Genomic DNA, 15,739 nt, shown 5'->3' with positions numbered 1-15,739 from the left:
AATTTGAATATAAATTATATATTTTAAATTCGGATTTAAACACAAAAATTTTATTCAATTTAAGATCGATTTCGAGTCCATACATTTAATGATCTTATTCAGTTTACTTGTCTGAACTCTAATCCGAATAAGATTATTGTCTGATTTATTTGTTTAGATTTAAACCAATATGAGTTTGGTCAACAAAATACTTACAAAATTCAATTCAGATTAGAGTCTGAACATGTAAATATTTCATAAAGATGTGATATTGTCTGATTTGAAATTAAGTCGAAATCGATTTTTTGTCACCCTTATTCAATAGACAAGGATACGGGCCCACCCTGACCTGAACCGGGACCTGGACATCCACCATTAGTTCGGGTGGACCCTGGGTTCAAAGCTCAAGGCCCAATAAGAATAATTTCAGACATTGAAACGGGCCGGCCCAATCCAGTTGACTTGTGCCAGGCCCAAAACTTCAAACAAGTTTAAACTTTAAACAGATCAACACAGGGCTTGGGACGCCGAAAGCTTCACTCCTATTAAATCCTATTTCCTCTCTTTATCCACAGAGAGAAGAAATGGGTTCTCTATGTTGTAATCTTCCCCTTCCAAGTTCATATCTTCTGCAATCGGATTTTCCTCAACGACTAAAGAATCACGTACTTCCCGGCCTGGTTAGTTTCGTCATTCCGCAAGCAATATCGGATTTCTGGTGTTTTTTGTTATGCTATCTATGATGAAATGCATCGTTGTTTTTGGAAATGATTTATCTACTCAGAGTAAGCAGTGGAGATTCCATAGGTCGCAGAGAGCTTCAAGAGTTATTGCTTTCTACGGCTTGAAGAGACCTCCATACAAGCTTGTAAGTGAATTTGCTATTCGTGTCGCATGGATAACACTTATAATTTAATAATTGTCTGTAAACCCGGTGTTAGATGAGAAAACATCAATTCAGCAGCTTACCCATTGAATTTCATTGCTTGGTAGTTCTGCACTTCAAAATATGAAATCTTTTTTTATACTTGAATGTTGCTTATTTATATGTTGGTCCTTTTTAGGATGCTTTAGAACCGTATATGAGCCAAAGGACGCTGGAGATGCATTGGGGAGAACACCATCGTGGTTATTTGGAAGGTTTGAATAAGCATCTCGAGAACAATAACATACTATATGGCCACACTTTGGATGAACTTGTCAAAGTAACCTACAACAATGGAAACCCAATGCCTGAATTCAACAATGCTGCCCAGGTATGTTTAAGGTTAGAACTTAGGAGATGCCTTTTTTAACGAAGTTTTCTTAGTTAAAACTTCACTTTGTACATCTTCGACAGTTAATTTACTTGCTTACAATGGCTGGAGGTTTATGTGATTCATAGCTTTGGTCAATATTTTTCCCTTGGAAGAACTCTTGGGAATGCATTATGTGCCAGCTGATCAACTAATACGTTACTGTTTAGAAATATGATATGAAGGTCAAAGTAATATTCTCTTATTAATCTTATATTATTTTTTCTTGTATTATCACACCATCAGTGAACTTCAAAGGTTGCTGCTTTTGTAGAAAATGGAGTTCACTTGCTTGATTGAAGAACAGTGAGTGCAAGTGGATACTATGTTTGTCCTAAACAGTGATCCAGTTAATGAAAGAATGTTGTGTTGCTGGAATTCACTTTTTTTAAAAACTCTGTGTTGTGCTTGACGGGCAATAATCTCTTGTATATTTACTATTCTGAAAGTTGAAGTATCTTGACAAGAGAAGTAGCTGTGGCCTTTCCCTTTAAGTGTGCTTCCCTTGTTACTAGCTTTGGGTATCTTTTCCTCTAATTTTTCCCCTCATAATTTTCTGTGTAGAAGACAGGAGTGGAAGAAAAAACGGACAGAATATAATTGTGATTCCTTTTTTATGGATAATTGGCGAAGGTGAAGAAAACAGTTAGAGCGTGCCAGTAGCCATAGACAATAGAGGCAGATATTCATTCTTTTTTATTTCAATTTTCCTTTTCTTCTATTGTGTCAGAAGTATAAAACTATTGCCAAATTGATTACCATGTGATAACTCATTAAATAATGACTGTCAATCACTAATGAGTTCTTATTCCTGTCCAGTCACAGTGACTCTGGACTGCAATCTGGATTCAAAGGGATTAGTGCATTATTTTCCTTTTCCCCTTGAGCTCCACCCACAAACAATATGAATATAAAGACTCAATGCACATTGTAGCAGCCAATGGGTTTCTGTTAGTTGGGGGGCAAAGCTATTTCATGGTCTTTGATGTCCATATATAAGTTTTCGTTGGAACATGAAACCCAGTCGTTGTAAAGTCTGTGACCCTTAACTATGTATTGGTATGTTGCAAAATCAATCAGCCACTGTAGCAAAGTCCTGTTGATATATTTGGAAGATAAGTTGTGGACTTCAATTTCTCTTTTGCTCCTTATATGTACGAGAGAATTTCTGCATATGTGCATTTGTCTTATGATCTAATGCCGCCCACATCAAATTGTTGGGTTACTTTTGTTTTTATCCTTATTTAGAGTTAGAACTTGGACGTTTCTTGTGACATTACTATGAAGTTTTTGATGCATTGCCAAGACTCAACCCATGGTTGCAGGTCTGGAATCATGACTTTTTTTGGGAATCCATGCAACCAGGAGGAGGAGACATGCCCAAACTCGGTGTTCTCCAGCAGATCGAGAAAGATTTTGGTTCCTTTGAAAATTTTAGAGAGAAGTTTATTGAAACAGCCCTTACAGTGTTTGGCTCTGGCTGGGTCTGGCTTGTTTGTAAGTCCCTGGTTGATTTCATTTTAGAAATAATTTGATTTGGAGGATATTTTTGGTAATAATAATAAACAGCTTTTAACTTCAACTTGGGTCTTCAGGCTTTTGAAATACTTTTTCCCTAATAAAGAAACAAAAGATAATTTATGTTTTTACACATAATTTTTATATACTATTTATAAATGGATAACTTTAGTTTGGTGTTTTCTGTATTACTCTGACAAAATTGATCTCCACCTTTATCACTCATCATCTTATCATCGCCGATATTTCATTTGGATGGATCAAGGTATCAAGATATCATTCATATTTCACCTATTGATATTCCTTCTCAAATTCGGTCCTTTGACAATGTTCTTGGATTCCCTATATTGTATGATTATGCTGATAATTCAATAAGTTGGTTTAAATTCTTTCCCTGTGCTTTTAACATAGCAAGGACTGTTATTTTTCAAGTGTGCACACATCTCCTCTCCTCTTTTTTTCTTCTCTCTTTTCGGTGAAAATTTTATGTATTTTACATCAAGTTATAATGCACCATTGCAACGATACACAATGCTCATGTACTTCTGTTCTGAAACTTGAGTTAGGTTCTCTGACTTTTAAGATGCCTTTTAGTTTCGGCCTATGTGTCTTTTCTTATAGATGTTGTTATTCAAGGCAATAAATCGCACACTGATGACTACCATCCTCAAGAGTTGTAAATATCTAAAATTTCCATGATTATGGAATGTCGAATGAATTGTTTTCATTTTGCTAAGCATTTATGCTTGGTGGCAGTGGGAATCATTTAGTGATATGTCGTTTTTCTTTTATGAAGACCTTTGCTTACTTGTAATATTTGTTTCATTGTTTTAGTGAAGAGAGAAGAGAGACGGCTTGAGGTTACTAAAACATCAAATGCTGTTAATCCTCTTGTGTGGGATGACCTAGTAAGCCACCATAACCTCCTTTTTAATTAATCATATCTTGGTAATTCTATTGATCCTCCCTTCTTTTGCAGCCCATCATCAGTTTGGATATGTGGGAGGTATCCCCCCCTCTCTGTGTGTGTGTGTGTGTGTGTGTTATGGAGATTGGTATTAAGTCTCAAGTTCTTTAGTAACATTGTTGATAATCCGCTTGTATTCTATCTTGCAGCATTCTTATTATCTGGATTACCAGGTACGCAACAGTTGTTCCTCATTTTCTTATTATACCCCAGTGAGAATAATTATTTTACCGGTCATCTTTGGACGTTTTGAACAGAATGATAGAGGCAAATACGTGAACGTGTTTATGGACCACCTTGTGTCGTGGAATTCGGCAATGGCACGCATGATTCGAGCAGAGTCCTTTGTCAGCTTGGGCGAACCTACCATTCCAATCGCTTAAACTGCATTTAAAGCCTAATCCCTGACTCCAGTATCAGGTTACTTTACTGGATTGCTGGATGGAGTATCAATGAGACAGTTACCTCGAGCGTAGAGTTTCGATTCTCTTACCTTCAGTTCGATTTTGTATTTCTGTTGTATCGTATTCGTCAACGTTTTGGTCCAAAATGAGATGACTGGAAGGGGGTCGGAAAGGGTCAGCTTCCATACACCACATTCTGCAGCACTTTTGGTAGTTGATAGAAGGGCAAACGGGTCTAGGGTGCAATTTTGCTTCAGATGGTAAGCCCGCCATTGGTAGATTTTTCGAATGACTAATTGTTGTATAATTTCTGGTCAGAATTTGTAACTATTAGCACTAATTTTTTAGCATCTTAATTTTCCTTCTCTTCTTATGAATCTTCTTGTCTTTGGATAGTGGACACTGGACAGACATTTCAGACAATGGAAAGCATGCTAGTCTTTGTTTTTATATAGGGAATGCATGACTCTTTCGGTACGAACTTATTAGGCCAATAAGTTTATGTAACAGTAGGTCCATCAAGTCCTGGTCCAAAACTGCCTCTCACTATTTTCTCAACTCGCTTAAAAGGAATCAGACTTGAACATTGATAGCCTACTTGATTCTTTTCGGATTTAGGGTTTGCGGTGCTCAAATAATTGGCTTATGGTTTCGGATTTGAGGTTTACGGTGCTCATATAGTTGGCTTACGGAGCTCAAATGGTTGGGATTTTTTTTGTGAAATTTTGATTCTGCTGACTCGTCTCACTTCCAGACTCGTATCAACATAGATTTCGGTCTATTCTTATCTGTTGTGGTCAGCATGTTGCATTGTTGTGGGCTCTTTTTACGGCTGAGATTAATAACAAAGGAAACTTAATGGGCCCTAAAAAAAAGCCTCGAACCTTTGTGGCCCTTTTTTGGGTTGGGCTGGGCTTTTTCCCTGTAAATTGGAGCTCGTTAGCTGTATTTTTTCTGACAAATATTCATCTCCTCATCAGACTTCGTTGATTCGAACAAAGTGCAGCAATTGTTGATTTGATTAAATCTTTCTGGTAATTGTGTTCATCTGATTTTCGCTTACGATTTCGATTTTCATTGTAGAACTCCCTATTGCTCTTCCTGGTTAGGCTTTTTGTTGTTCTTTTGATTGATATGTCAATCGCATATTTGCTTTTTACCTGTCGGAACAAAAGTAAGAATTGAAGGATCTGTTCATTTTGTTGCTGTTTTCGAATTCACTTCACCGTCAAAAGCTATGAAAAAATTGGTTTACGCCTAAACACTAAAGTGGCTTTACTTGCCAATGGTGGTTTCATGAGTTGTTGGGAGTGTTACATACATATTACGTAGGCTACTAGGTAAACATGATATTTTGGGATCAAACTTTGAAGGCAAAATTGTTTAGGAATGTATTTAAGTAGAGAAAAAAAATTCTCTCTGGATAAAACACCATCAGGGATCAGTATCAATAAGGATTTGGTTTTGCTTGAAATCTTTCTGAGAAATTAAGCTTTGTTGAGGCAAAATATATAGTGTCTTTGGGCTGTCTAGTGTGATTAAATTTATATAAGATGAGATTGGAGAAAAAGGTTACGGAGGGACAGAATGAGGACTACAAAATTGGATCCCAGTAGCTCAGTAGTCGTTCTAAAAATGTATGTTTTGTAATGTGTAGTTTACTTCTGTTTCCAACCATTGTAAGTTTCCGTTATTGCTATTCCCCTACATTTTATTCTGTCATATAGTTAGTTATTCGGATTAGATTTTTTTTCCCTTTTCTCTTTTAATATTCCCAGTTTGTGATGTCTTGGCTACTAAATAATTGCAGGTGGTCAATCAGAAGAGTTGTTGTATCATTGCACGAGAACGATCTCTTAGATCAGTTTGCATGATGGACGATGACAATGATTTCACCTTTTGTCAGGTAAGTTTAAATTCATCTTTTACATGAGACATTTGCCGGTCACTGTTCTTCTTGCATTTAATTGAATTTATCAAGTTTTTTTTTTTTTTTTTCCTTATTCTGTGAATTTTGCTGGACCTCTGGTCTCGATTTTCTTTATATAGAATTATGTCTCCTAATTTCACTAGATACTTAAATTTATTTAGGTTGGTCCCCCTGTCAACCCAGATGGTGTCGAGGAAAATAAACTTGTATCAGATATTGGTAGTATTACTATTAGCAATGAATTCTCAAACGGAACTAGTGTTGATCAGAAGGGAAGTTCCTTGTGGAATGGTGAATTTTCAAATAATGCCACAGCCAAAAAGGAGGCAACTGTTGGTTCTTTGACATTCAATGTTATTGATTCATCATCTCCAGCAAAATCTAGTGGAATTTCAGGAAAAGTATCTTCCAGAGATGCTGAGACATCGGTAAAGGATTTACAAGAGCAAAAAACATCTTCTAGGAAGGCCACACCTCGAGCAAAGGTTCCTTTTGAAAAGGGTTATAGTCAAATGGACTGGCTTAAACTAACTAGAACACATCCTGACCTTGCTGGTAACTTTTAGTGTTTCTATTTTAAGCTCATAACTTGTATATCTACTGCATTCGCCTCTTTCTCAGTGTATCTTAATTTACAGGCCACATTTACTGTTTTTCATGCTATATGACACACCGGGAGTAATATTGGAGAATAGTTGAATCAAATTCGATCAAGCTATCCCAATCCTTAAGTGAAATAAAAATGTCGACAAACCTTGTTTTATCAACTTCTCTATAGGTTCTTAGTGTTGTAAAGTTGCAGGTATGTCTTGCTGATAATGAATGTAGTACTTATCTCAGTGCATCCTCTATATTATCCCCTTTTTTTCTAGTTGGTTCAAAATTTTCATTTGTTATGTGTTGACTGCTCAATAGATGGCTTTAAGTTTATTCAATGCAATTCTTTAACTCATCCAAGCTTGCAAAGTCTGGTTAGTTTTCAGGAAATCACAAAGAAGCTCAAAAGTTGCTCACAAATGATACATTTTTTATGAAAGTGACTTATTTTATCAGAATCTTTTTTTCCCTGAATGCTGAGTTGAGATATTTGGGAGTTTCTAACGCTACAGATTTTTGTGCATCTATTATGCGGTGGTGTTGTATATGCCCGTACGGTGGTTGAAATTAGAGTTGATTCAGATTATATTTCAGAATAATTGTAGTATATATATCTGCTTATTTTTATTTTCATTTCATTCCTTTGAATGTCATATAATAAATTCAAGAATTGTGGCCCAGTGGTACAATGGCAGGGGTGCAACCTGGGGATTACAAATTCAATTCCTTGAAATAGCCTCTCCACATATTAGGCGGGGTAAAATCTACGTACATCTTGCCTGTCCTCGACACCGACCACTGTGGGAGCCTGGTGCACGAGCATTGTTTACCTGGCCAGTAAAAAAAATTCAACTATGATTTTTTGTAATTCTTAGTCTTTAGGGTGCTGTTGTGCTTGTTTGAATAGTGGGGACATGGTGAACAAGGAGAAAAGTCTTAATGATTACTGCTAGTTGGTTCTGTTTGTTGAAAAGTTGTCTCTCCACTCATTTCATTTGTTGTACAAATTCTGAAGCAACTTAGTCGAGAAACTTTCAGCCAGTTTAAATTGTTGCAACTGGCAAGGCTTTGCATCTTGGATTACTAAAGAAACTCTTTCCTTTTTGATTGAAATTCGTTGAAACCTCTGGTTGAGTTAATTGTTGTCTTCTATTTGTGTGTTGTCATACCAATTGCTCTTTGCCTTTTGCTTAAACTTACATTTCTCAGGACTCAAAGGACAGTCAAATAAGAGGCTGATTTTTATGAATGAAGTTAGGCAACACAAAACGGAAGGTTCCATGTGGACTGTTCTTAAAGGCCGTGTCTACAACCTGTCTCCTTATATGAAGTTTCACCCTGGAGGTATGTGCATGATGTTACGCTACTTTTGGTTTTTCAAATTTGCGAGAGAGTAATTGTTCTCTGACTGGTTTGATAGACTAGTATCATCACTCTTGCTAATTCCGTGTGCATTAGTAATTTTGTCGAATTTTTATATTCAGTTGCGCCAAGGATTACTTTGATAATTTACTTTTCGCAGGCATTGATTTGTTGATGAGGGCAGTGGGAAAAGACTGCACATCTTTATTCAGTATCCTTTGATATTCTTCAGTTTGTATTTTGTGGTCTCTACTCTGAGTAGCTCTTAAAGAACATGTTCCTCTATAAGATATTATCAATCTATGTTCTCATGCGCGTTGAAGATCCTAACTGTTATAGAGGGAACTCATCCGGGGGGGAGCACCAACCTACCATAGGTAGTCACAGAACAAAAGCTAGGTTACAGTTAGTTTTATGCTGTTCTGATAATACCTCTTTTCAAAGCAAAAGGAAATTGCCATGCTACTGCAATCCTTAATACGTTCTTCAGATAAGTACCATGCTTGGGTCAATGCCGACTTCTTGCTGGAGAAGTGCCTGGTGGGTACTCTGGACGATAGCCAGTGAAGGCAGAGCAATGTTCGAACAATCAAGAAGTGGTTTATGTCTCTATTGATTAGACCCAGATGATTGGACGTAGCAATTCCATCTTCCTTTTTACATAGAGGAACATCATGCATGTTATATATATACATACCATTTAGCAAATTTGATCATGTGCAAGTTTGTCCATGAAAATAATGTTTGTATATTTCATTCAATACTGTTTACATTGATTCCGGTGTTTTCACTATGCCAGTTAATTCTTTTGTTGGACTTGAATCTGTAATGCAGCATTCTGCCAACCAGTTGAACCCAATCCATTCATTCCTTTTAAGTTAATATATTTTAATTTTATTGCAATTGAAATTGGGAGGGGAGGAGGCAGATCTTTATAGTGTTTTTGGATTGAGTAATTTGACGGGAGGGAATGGAATAGAAAGGGAGTTTTCTTCAAATTCCCTTGTTTGTATAGTTTATAAAAAAAAAAACTAAGGAGAGGGTTTTGAAAATGATTGAGATAAAAAATTTCATTAAAGGGAGGGATTTGGAGAGAATTAGGGGGAAGGTTCAAAACAGTATGATCTCCTCCTGGCATTTGCATACGCCGAATTGAATAAGAGTTTTATCTTAAAAATTATAATAGTGAAAATATTATTGACTTTCCGCTTATACTAAGAATTATTACGAACAAATTTATCAACTCAACTAATAACCTGTCATTTTTTTTATAGTTTATTCTAATTTCTAACACTATTTTGGCGGTTTCACCCATATACCCCAGTGTGAGGTTACTTCATGGTTGAATGACGATATTCGCTATCATAGATTTATTCTACGAGTGTTATAATTTGAAGAAATTTAGGGGATGAGAATAAAGTGGTGAGAAGTGGGAGAGGTAAGAGATTTGGCCATCTCAACTTAAGTTAGGTAATAAATCTTACACTTCTCGACAGACAGCAGGAAGCCCATCTAGCTTAGTCGGTAGAGTGAAAGGCTTTTAACCTTGTGGTTGTGAGTCCGTGGCGTATTTCTCTATTTGAAAAAAAAATTGAAAAAAATTCAGTATTATTAAAAAAATTTGAAAAATTCAGTATTATAAAATATTTATAGAGCGAACGCATATTCGCATGCGTAATCATCAAGGAGTTGTAAGAGAGACGATGCCAAATTAAAACGTGGCGTTATTTCATTGGTTAGTCGATAAATATCTTGCGTGTCGGAGAAATCAGTGATTATCTTTATATAAATTGCGTCAGTTTGGCAAAGTAACAGAAATGCGAGTAAAATTTTTATTTTTTACTAACAATTAAAATGGTTCTCGGTGAGATAACGCAACATGTGAGGGTAAAAATGAAATTAAAAAAATTAATAAGGACAATATCGATTTTTTACATTTAAATGCTACTAAAATGACCATGTGAAAAGTAGCCTTTTTATACTGAGCAAAATGATCTCGATTTACGTGCTCGAGAAACCTGTTTGATTGCTGTTTGATTGTGAGTAGCATTTATACTACTTACAATAATCCAAACGGGGCCAATAATCCAAGACGTTGAGCCCTGATATTCACAAATCACGATCTCTCCGATCCAAATCGATTGAAGCGACTAGAAATCTCTCGCAAGGTACGCCCAGTTGTTCTTCCGGTATCTTTAATTATGTAGTTTTATCATCTTTTCCAGATCTGTTTGCAAGAATTCTGTTCTCTCTTTCCGTGCAATTTAGGTTTTCTTATTGTCTTGATGCGTTGCTATCATCTTTTTTTAGTCTCGGATGTAGCGATTGATCAATTTGTGATTGGATCTATTTTATACAATTATTTTAGTTATTTATTGCATGTTAGTCTAATTAGGGGATTTATCTTAAGTTGTGGTGAATTGGTTGTGCAGCGAAGAATTTCCAGTAGAAATTGAAGTCTAATGCGGAATAGCTTAGAAAACAAAATCTATAGGTTTATTTTACAGGAGCAGAGTGTTCCTAGGCGTTATGCATGCTTATTATCTGAGTTTTCCCCCCTTCTTCTTCTCTAGAAAGGCAATTTATTTCTGACTTAGTAATTCATAATGATTTTTTTTTTGATGATATTGATGTTTTTGGATTAGTTGTTACGAGTGTGATATTTTGATGGGTTATGGAAAACTTGGATATGAAGGATGATATCTTATAATGGTTGATTGGCTAAAGGACGCAGGCCTCAGATTATCTGCATGCTTGCTTGTTGTTATTTTTTGTGATTGATTGGGTTTTGGCCAGAGGCCATTGTTGATATTCATGCAGGTTGAGTTAGGACTAGAGTATAGGAAGTTTTGCTGGATATCACTACATTTTGTAATTATGAAATCTAGGAATGTTCTTTGACAGCAGAATATTTGTAAATTGTTTGAATTATGAGAATGAAAAGCAAACAAAAAGAAAATGAATGGATGTTTATCGATTCCCTAAACAAAGATAGACGAGATTCAGAGAAAGAAGAATTGTAAGAAAGAGATGAGGCTTCCCGGTTGCAAGGTTTTGAGCGAACTATACTATAGGATTTGTTTTGGCTCTTCTTTCCCATCACAGATCGGGCTTCTGGAACTTATCAATCGATGATTCGGCTTTCCACCGGTCTTCATACCAGTCCTTGGTGTTTGAGTTTGTGTGGGAGTAATACTTATAGTAGTTGTTGTCTCTGAGATAGCTGATTCTCTTCTCAGGCAAGCGACTAGGCAAGACTATTTTTGCATCAATTGTTGTAGTTATTGTTGTGGTATATAGATTTCATCTATGAGTGAAGAAAACCAACACCTGATTATATCTAAAACATTTTTTGTCATATTCCTTCAGTAATTTTTTTTTTTTTTTTTTAAAAAAACAACTGACTTTGAAATGGGAGAAGATACCTGACCAAATGCATTTGATCAAATTAGTCAAAGCAGACGACTTGTAATTTTTTTTTTACCTTTTATTAGATTTGTATAATGCAAACAATACACCTTTGACATTAGTCATCAGTTCACAAGCATATTGTGTATTGACTGATTTTTTTTTCTTTTCATTTTTGCATTTGCTTTACTATTTCATTTTTTTAGTTTTCCTTACCAATGATTTCACTCTGCAAATACTTCTATTCGCTTAGTCTTGGTGTTTTCCTTTGATTTAGAAGATGAAAGTCAAGTGGCCGGAAATTAGTTTGTTCACATTGTCTTTTAAAACTTTTTGTGCGACTTCTGTATCATATCGTTGTCTCTAAATTCTACTCCTGTTCTCTCTCTACAGGAGATGTCCTTTTTGAAGCATATTGTGGATGATATCACAACTCAAGTTGCAGTATCCAAGTTCGTTACCTCTGCATTCTATTCAGGTCCAAGTTAACCACAGCTAGTCTGTTTGTCCTAGTTGTAATGAGATATTGAACCCCTCTTGATATCATCAAAGTTACAATCAGTGACAGGACTTGACTTACTTCAGCTTGCAAATATGACAGAAGTATTCACTTACACAGCATGCAGACAGTTATCTCAGATGTTCTTCGCAATTATCTTCTTTCATATTTCTGAATACCTTTTAGCTATAATGTTTCATGGGAGATCAAATGTCAGGCTTAGCTCACTTCTGATCAGCAAAAACTATCTTCTGGCAATGCTCATTTCATTGATGGAGTACGCTATTGAAATAGTTTTCTTTCCCAGCTTGAAGGAATATTGGTGGATTAGCAACTTAGGCCTCGGAATGGTTGTGGTTGGGGAAGTGATGCGCAAACTGGCAATCATAACTGCTGGTCGGTCCTTTACACATCTTATCAAGATTCACCATGAGGAGCATCACCAACTCATCACACATGGAGTCTATAGATTTTGCCGTCATCCAAGTTATTGTGGTTTCTTCATTTGGTCAGTAGGCACTCAGATAATGCTGTGTAATCCCATAGCAACAATTGGATTCGGAGTTGTTGTTTGGCGATTCTTCTCACAACGAATACCATACGAAGAGTATTTCTTGAGGCAGTTTTTTGGATCAGAGTACGAGGAATATGCCCGACATGTTCCATCTGGGATTCCATTTGTGAGGTGAAAGATCTATCCATTAACATTTGTATCATATAGATTGTTTCTTTAGGGCTGTATGAAGGGACTTTAGCATCTATTTCAGTTTTAACATTCTATGTTCATTTATTGTGTTGCTTTTAGCTTTGCTATAATTCTGCCCTTGGCAAGATTTAACCAACTATGCTGCTAAACTCTGCAAAGTTTCGGTTCTACTAAGATATCTTAAGTTGATTGGTTTTCTGTCTCTAGCAGCTGCCAATACACTTGACCCAAACTCGATTGCAGGATATTATAATTGATGAGTGCAAGTTCGTCGTAATAAATAGGTGATTTTACTGTTGTCTTTGTTAACTTAGAAGTGGCATTTCCAGGCTGCCAATATCAGCGCAGTAATGGCAAAAATCGATAGAGGTTTAAAGAAACTCTCATGATAAGAAGCGACCTCTTCTGATCTCAATTGCACCAACAAAAGAAATTAAAAACAAAACAATATTATAGCATAACCATCCGAAAATAACAAGAGAAGCTATTTTAAACACCCAACAAGCCATGACAGTGTGACACCATGGCGAGTTGGCGACCCAACATGGAACAAGCATTAAAATCAAACCATTGTTAATAGGGCATAACGGGGACATAAAACTATCTTAGGCCAGAAAGGACATTAAAACAGATGAAGAGACCTCAGAACTCCCATCCAAGTTAGAAACCACCGCGGAGGCGGAGAACAAGATGCAGGGTTGATTCCTTCTGAATATTGTAATCGGCAAGAGTGCGCCCATCCTCCAGTTGCTTCCCAGCGAAAATCAATCTCTGCTGGTCCGGCGGAATCCCCTCTTTGTCCTGGATCTTGGTTTTTACATTATCAATTGTGTCTGAACTCTCCACCTCCAATGTGATGGTTTTCCCAGTCAAGGTCTTCACAAAAATCTGCATCCCACCACGCAGCCTCAGCACCAAGTGTAAAGTAGACTCCTTCTGAATATTATAATCAGCCAGAGTCCTTCCATCCTCAAGCTGTTTGCCTGCAAAAATCAATCTTTGCTGGTCTGGTGGGATTCCCTCCTTGTCCTGGATCTTTGCCTTGACATTGTCAATGGTATCCGAACTTTCGACCTCAAGGGTGATGGTCTTTCCAGTAAGGGTCTTGACAAAGATTTGCATACCACCACGAAGACGGAGTACCAGGTGAAGGGTAGACTCCTTCTGGATATTGTAATCAGCTAAGGTGCGACCATCCTCAAGTTGCTTTCCAGCAAAGATCAACCTTTGCTGGTCTGGTGGGATACCCTCCTTGTCCTGGATCTTCGCCTTGACATTATCAATGGTATCCGAACTTTCCACCTCCAAGGTTATGGTTTTTCCAGTGAGAGTCTTAACAAAAATTTGCATACCACCGCGCAGGCGAAGAACCAAATGAAGAGTGGACTCTTTCTGGATGTTGTAGTCAGCAAGGGTCCTTCCATCCTCAAGCTGTTTCCCAGCAAAAATCAACCTCTGCTGGTCTGGGGGAATACCCTCCTTGTCCTGGATCTTGGCCTTGACGTTGTCAATAGTATCTGAACTTTCAACTTCCAAGGTTATGGTTTTCCCAGTGAGAGTTTTCACAAAAATCTGCATTCCACCACGCAGCCTCAGCACCAAATGGAGAGTGGACTCTTTCTGAATATTGTAATCTGCAAGGGTCCTGCCATCTTCAAGCTGTTTGCCAGCAAAGATGAGTCTTTGCTGATCCGGAGGGATTCCCTCCTTGTCTTGGATCTTGGTTTTGACATTGTCAATGGTATCTGAGCTTTCTACTTCAAGAGTGATTGTCTTGCCAGTGAGGGTTTTCACAAATATCTGCATCTGTTATTAAGCCAAGCAATAACAAAAATTAGAAATAGCACGCTTGCAAATCCACATTGATCAACCAATCGCAATGACGAAGAACAAATTCCAAAAAAATAATATAAGAACGTTCAAACTGAACAAAAAAATATTCAATCTCCAATAACTTGTTATGTTTAACCAAGAAATTGCAAGAACAGAATATCTTACTCAATAAATTAGATACACCATTGATCATTCTATGATAGCTCTTAGAGAAAAGAAACACGAGTCATACCAGGCATTTACAAACACAGTATGTTTTCACAATCACATAAAATCAACTTCTTCTGCAAAGACCAAGTAAAAATAGCACTTGCAACATCTAAAGTTCAAATTATGTAAATATTACAACAAAAAAACTGATATTTCCAAAAACCCATCGCCCACACCAGGTACTTCGCTGGTAAGCAGCGTACTACATAATCAAGTAGCACCAAAAATAAACATCATCAACTGATCCACATAGACAGCAACAAGTTATACAGTCATCACCAACCATAAAGACCTGATGGGCCGATAGCAATTAGCACTAAATCAAAAACCCCAGTAATTTACTGAAACTAAAATATGCAATTCCGAAGATTATTTAATAAAAGAGAACATTAAAAAAGTACGATTTCAGTTACTGTTTCAGGAACAATACTCAACAAAAATTGGCAGAAGTACTTTCAAGATGGATTTGTTCACAAGAATAAAAGATTTATGCATAGAAATAACTTTGCAATAATCAAAGTTCAACAAAGGAATCCACTGGCATAGTGAACACCCCGGAATCAATATAAAGAGTCATCAACAAACCGCCAGGTCCACCAAAACAACAGAAAAACATCCATATGCGTGCGTTCCTCCAAGATCTAACACCAAACCACAAAGCGCGCTTATATATAATAAAATCACATGAAAGAAATAACTAAAATAATCACAAATTGATCAATCGCTAAATCCGAGATTAAAAAAGATGATCGCAACGCATCAAGACAATAAAAACCTAAATTGCACGGAAAGAGAGAACAAAATTCTTGCAAACAGATCTGGAAAAGATGATAAAACTACATAATTAAAGATATCGGAAGAACAACTGGGCGTACCTTGCGAGAGATTTCTAGTCGCTTCAATCGATTTGGATCGGAGAGATCGTGATTTGTGAATATCAGGGCTCAAGGTTTTGGATTTTATAAAGGTGACCACCGACTTCTTCAGCACGCAAGATATTTATAGTGTAACCAATGAGATAACGCCACGTT

General features: G+C 36.7%; 4 protein-coding genes across 8 annotated transcripts; 3 read left to right on the top strand and 1 right to left on the bottom strand.

Annotated features, from left to right (window-relative positions):
• The first annotated feature begins 513 nt into the window (after positions 1–513).
• LOC119989155 (superoxide dismutase [Fe] 3, chloroplastic) lies at positions 514–4,635 on the top strand. 2 transcript variants are annotated; one of them, XM_038834510.1, is made up of 8 exons: positions 514–659; positions 764–847; positions 1,044–1,235; positions 2,600–2,771; positions 3,627–3,700; positions 3,772–3,798; positions 3,909–3,932; positions 4,017–4,635. In XM_038834510.1, the coding sequence occupies exons 1-8, from the start codon at positions 564–566 to the stop codon at positions 4,140–4,142; spliced, it is 795 nt and encodes a 264-aa protein (XP_038690438.1). In that variant the 5' UTR covers positions 514–563; the 3' UTR covers positions 4,143–4,635. The 2 variants fall into 2 exon arrangements, with proteins under 2 accessions (XP_038690438.1, XP_038690445.1); XM_038834517.1 differs by lacking the exon at positions 3,772–3,798.
• A 492-nt stretch (positions 4,636–5,127) lies between these two features.
• LOC119987887 (cytochrome b5 domain-containing protein RLF-like) lies at positions 5,128–8,903 on the top strand. Of its 4 annotated transcripts, none has more exons than XM_038832802.1 (6): positions 5,128–5,197; positions 5,974–6,069; positions 6,255–6,648; positions 7,900–8,034; positions 8,237–8,263; positions 8,543–8,903. In XM_038832802.1, the coding sequence occupies exons 2-6, from the start codon at positions 6,034–6,036 to the stop codon at positions 8,617–8,619; spliced, it is 669 nt and encodes a 222-aa protein (XP_038688730.1). In that variant the 5' UTR covers positions 5,128–5,197; positions 5,974–6,033; the 3' UTR covers positions 8,620–8,903. The 4 variants fall into 4 exon arrangements, with proteins under 4 accessions (XP_038688730.1, XP_038688725.1, XP_038688738.1 ...); XM_038832797.1 differs by having other exon boundaries at positions 8,213–8,263; XM_038832810.1 differs by having other exon boundaries at positions 8,237–8,310; positions 8,459–8,589.
• Positions 8,904–10,045: 1,142 nt separating this feature from the next.
• On the top strand, positions 10,046–12,841 carry LOC119991566 (protein-S-isoprenylcysteine O-methyltransferase A). Its single transcript, XM_038837913.1, has 3 exons — positions 10,046–10,220; positions 11,854–11,938; positions 12,029–12,841. Exons 2-3 carry the CDS (start codon positions 11,857–11,859, stop codon positions 12,646–12,648), a joined length of 702 nt encoding a protein of 233 aa, XP_038693841.1. The 5' UTR covers positions 10,046–10,220; positions 11,854–11,856; the 3' UTR covers positions 12,649–12,841.
• A 253-nt stretch (positions 12,842–13,094) lies between these two features.
• Positions 13,095–15,706, bottom strand: LOC119991557 (polyubiquitin-like). The gene is made up of 2 exons (XM_038837903.1): positions 15,584–15,706; positions 13,095–14,471 (listed from the first exon to the last, which is right to left on the bottom strand). Exon 2 carries the CDS (start codon positions 14,469–14,471, stop codon positions 13,326–13,328), a length of 1,146 nt encoding a protein of 381 aa, XP_038693831.1. The 5' UTR covers positions 15,584–15,706; the 3' UTR covers positions 13,095–13,325.
• Positions 15,707–15,739: the final 33 nt, after the last annotated feature.

Source organism: Tripterygium wilfordii, chromosome 3 (assembly GCF_013401445.1).
Source record: "Tripterygium wilfordii isolate XIE 37 chromosome 3, ASM1340144v1, whole genome shotgun sequence".
Classification (NCBI taxonomy): domain Eukaryota; kingdom Viridiplantae; phylum Streptophyta; class Magnoliopsida; order Celastrales; family Celastraceae; genus Tripterygium; species Tripterygium wilfordii.
The sequence above is the reverse complement of the archived record's forward strand: the minus strand, read 5'-3'. Positions and strand labels throughout refer to the sequence as shown.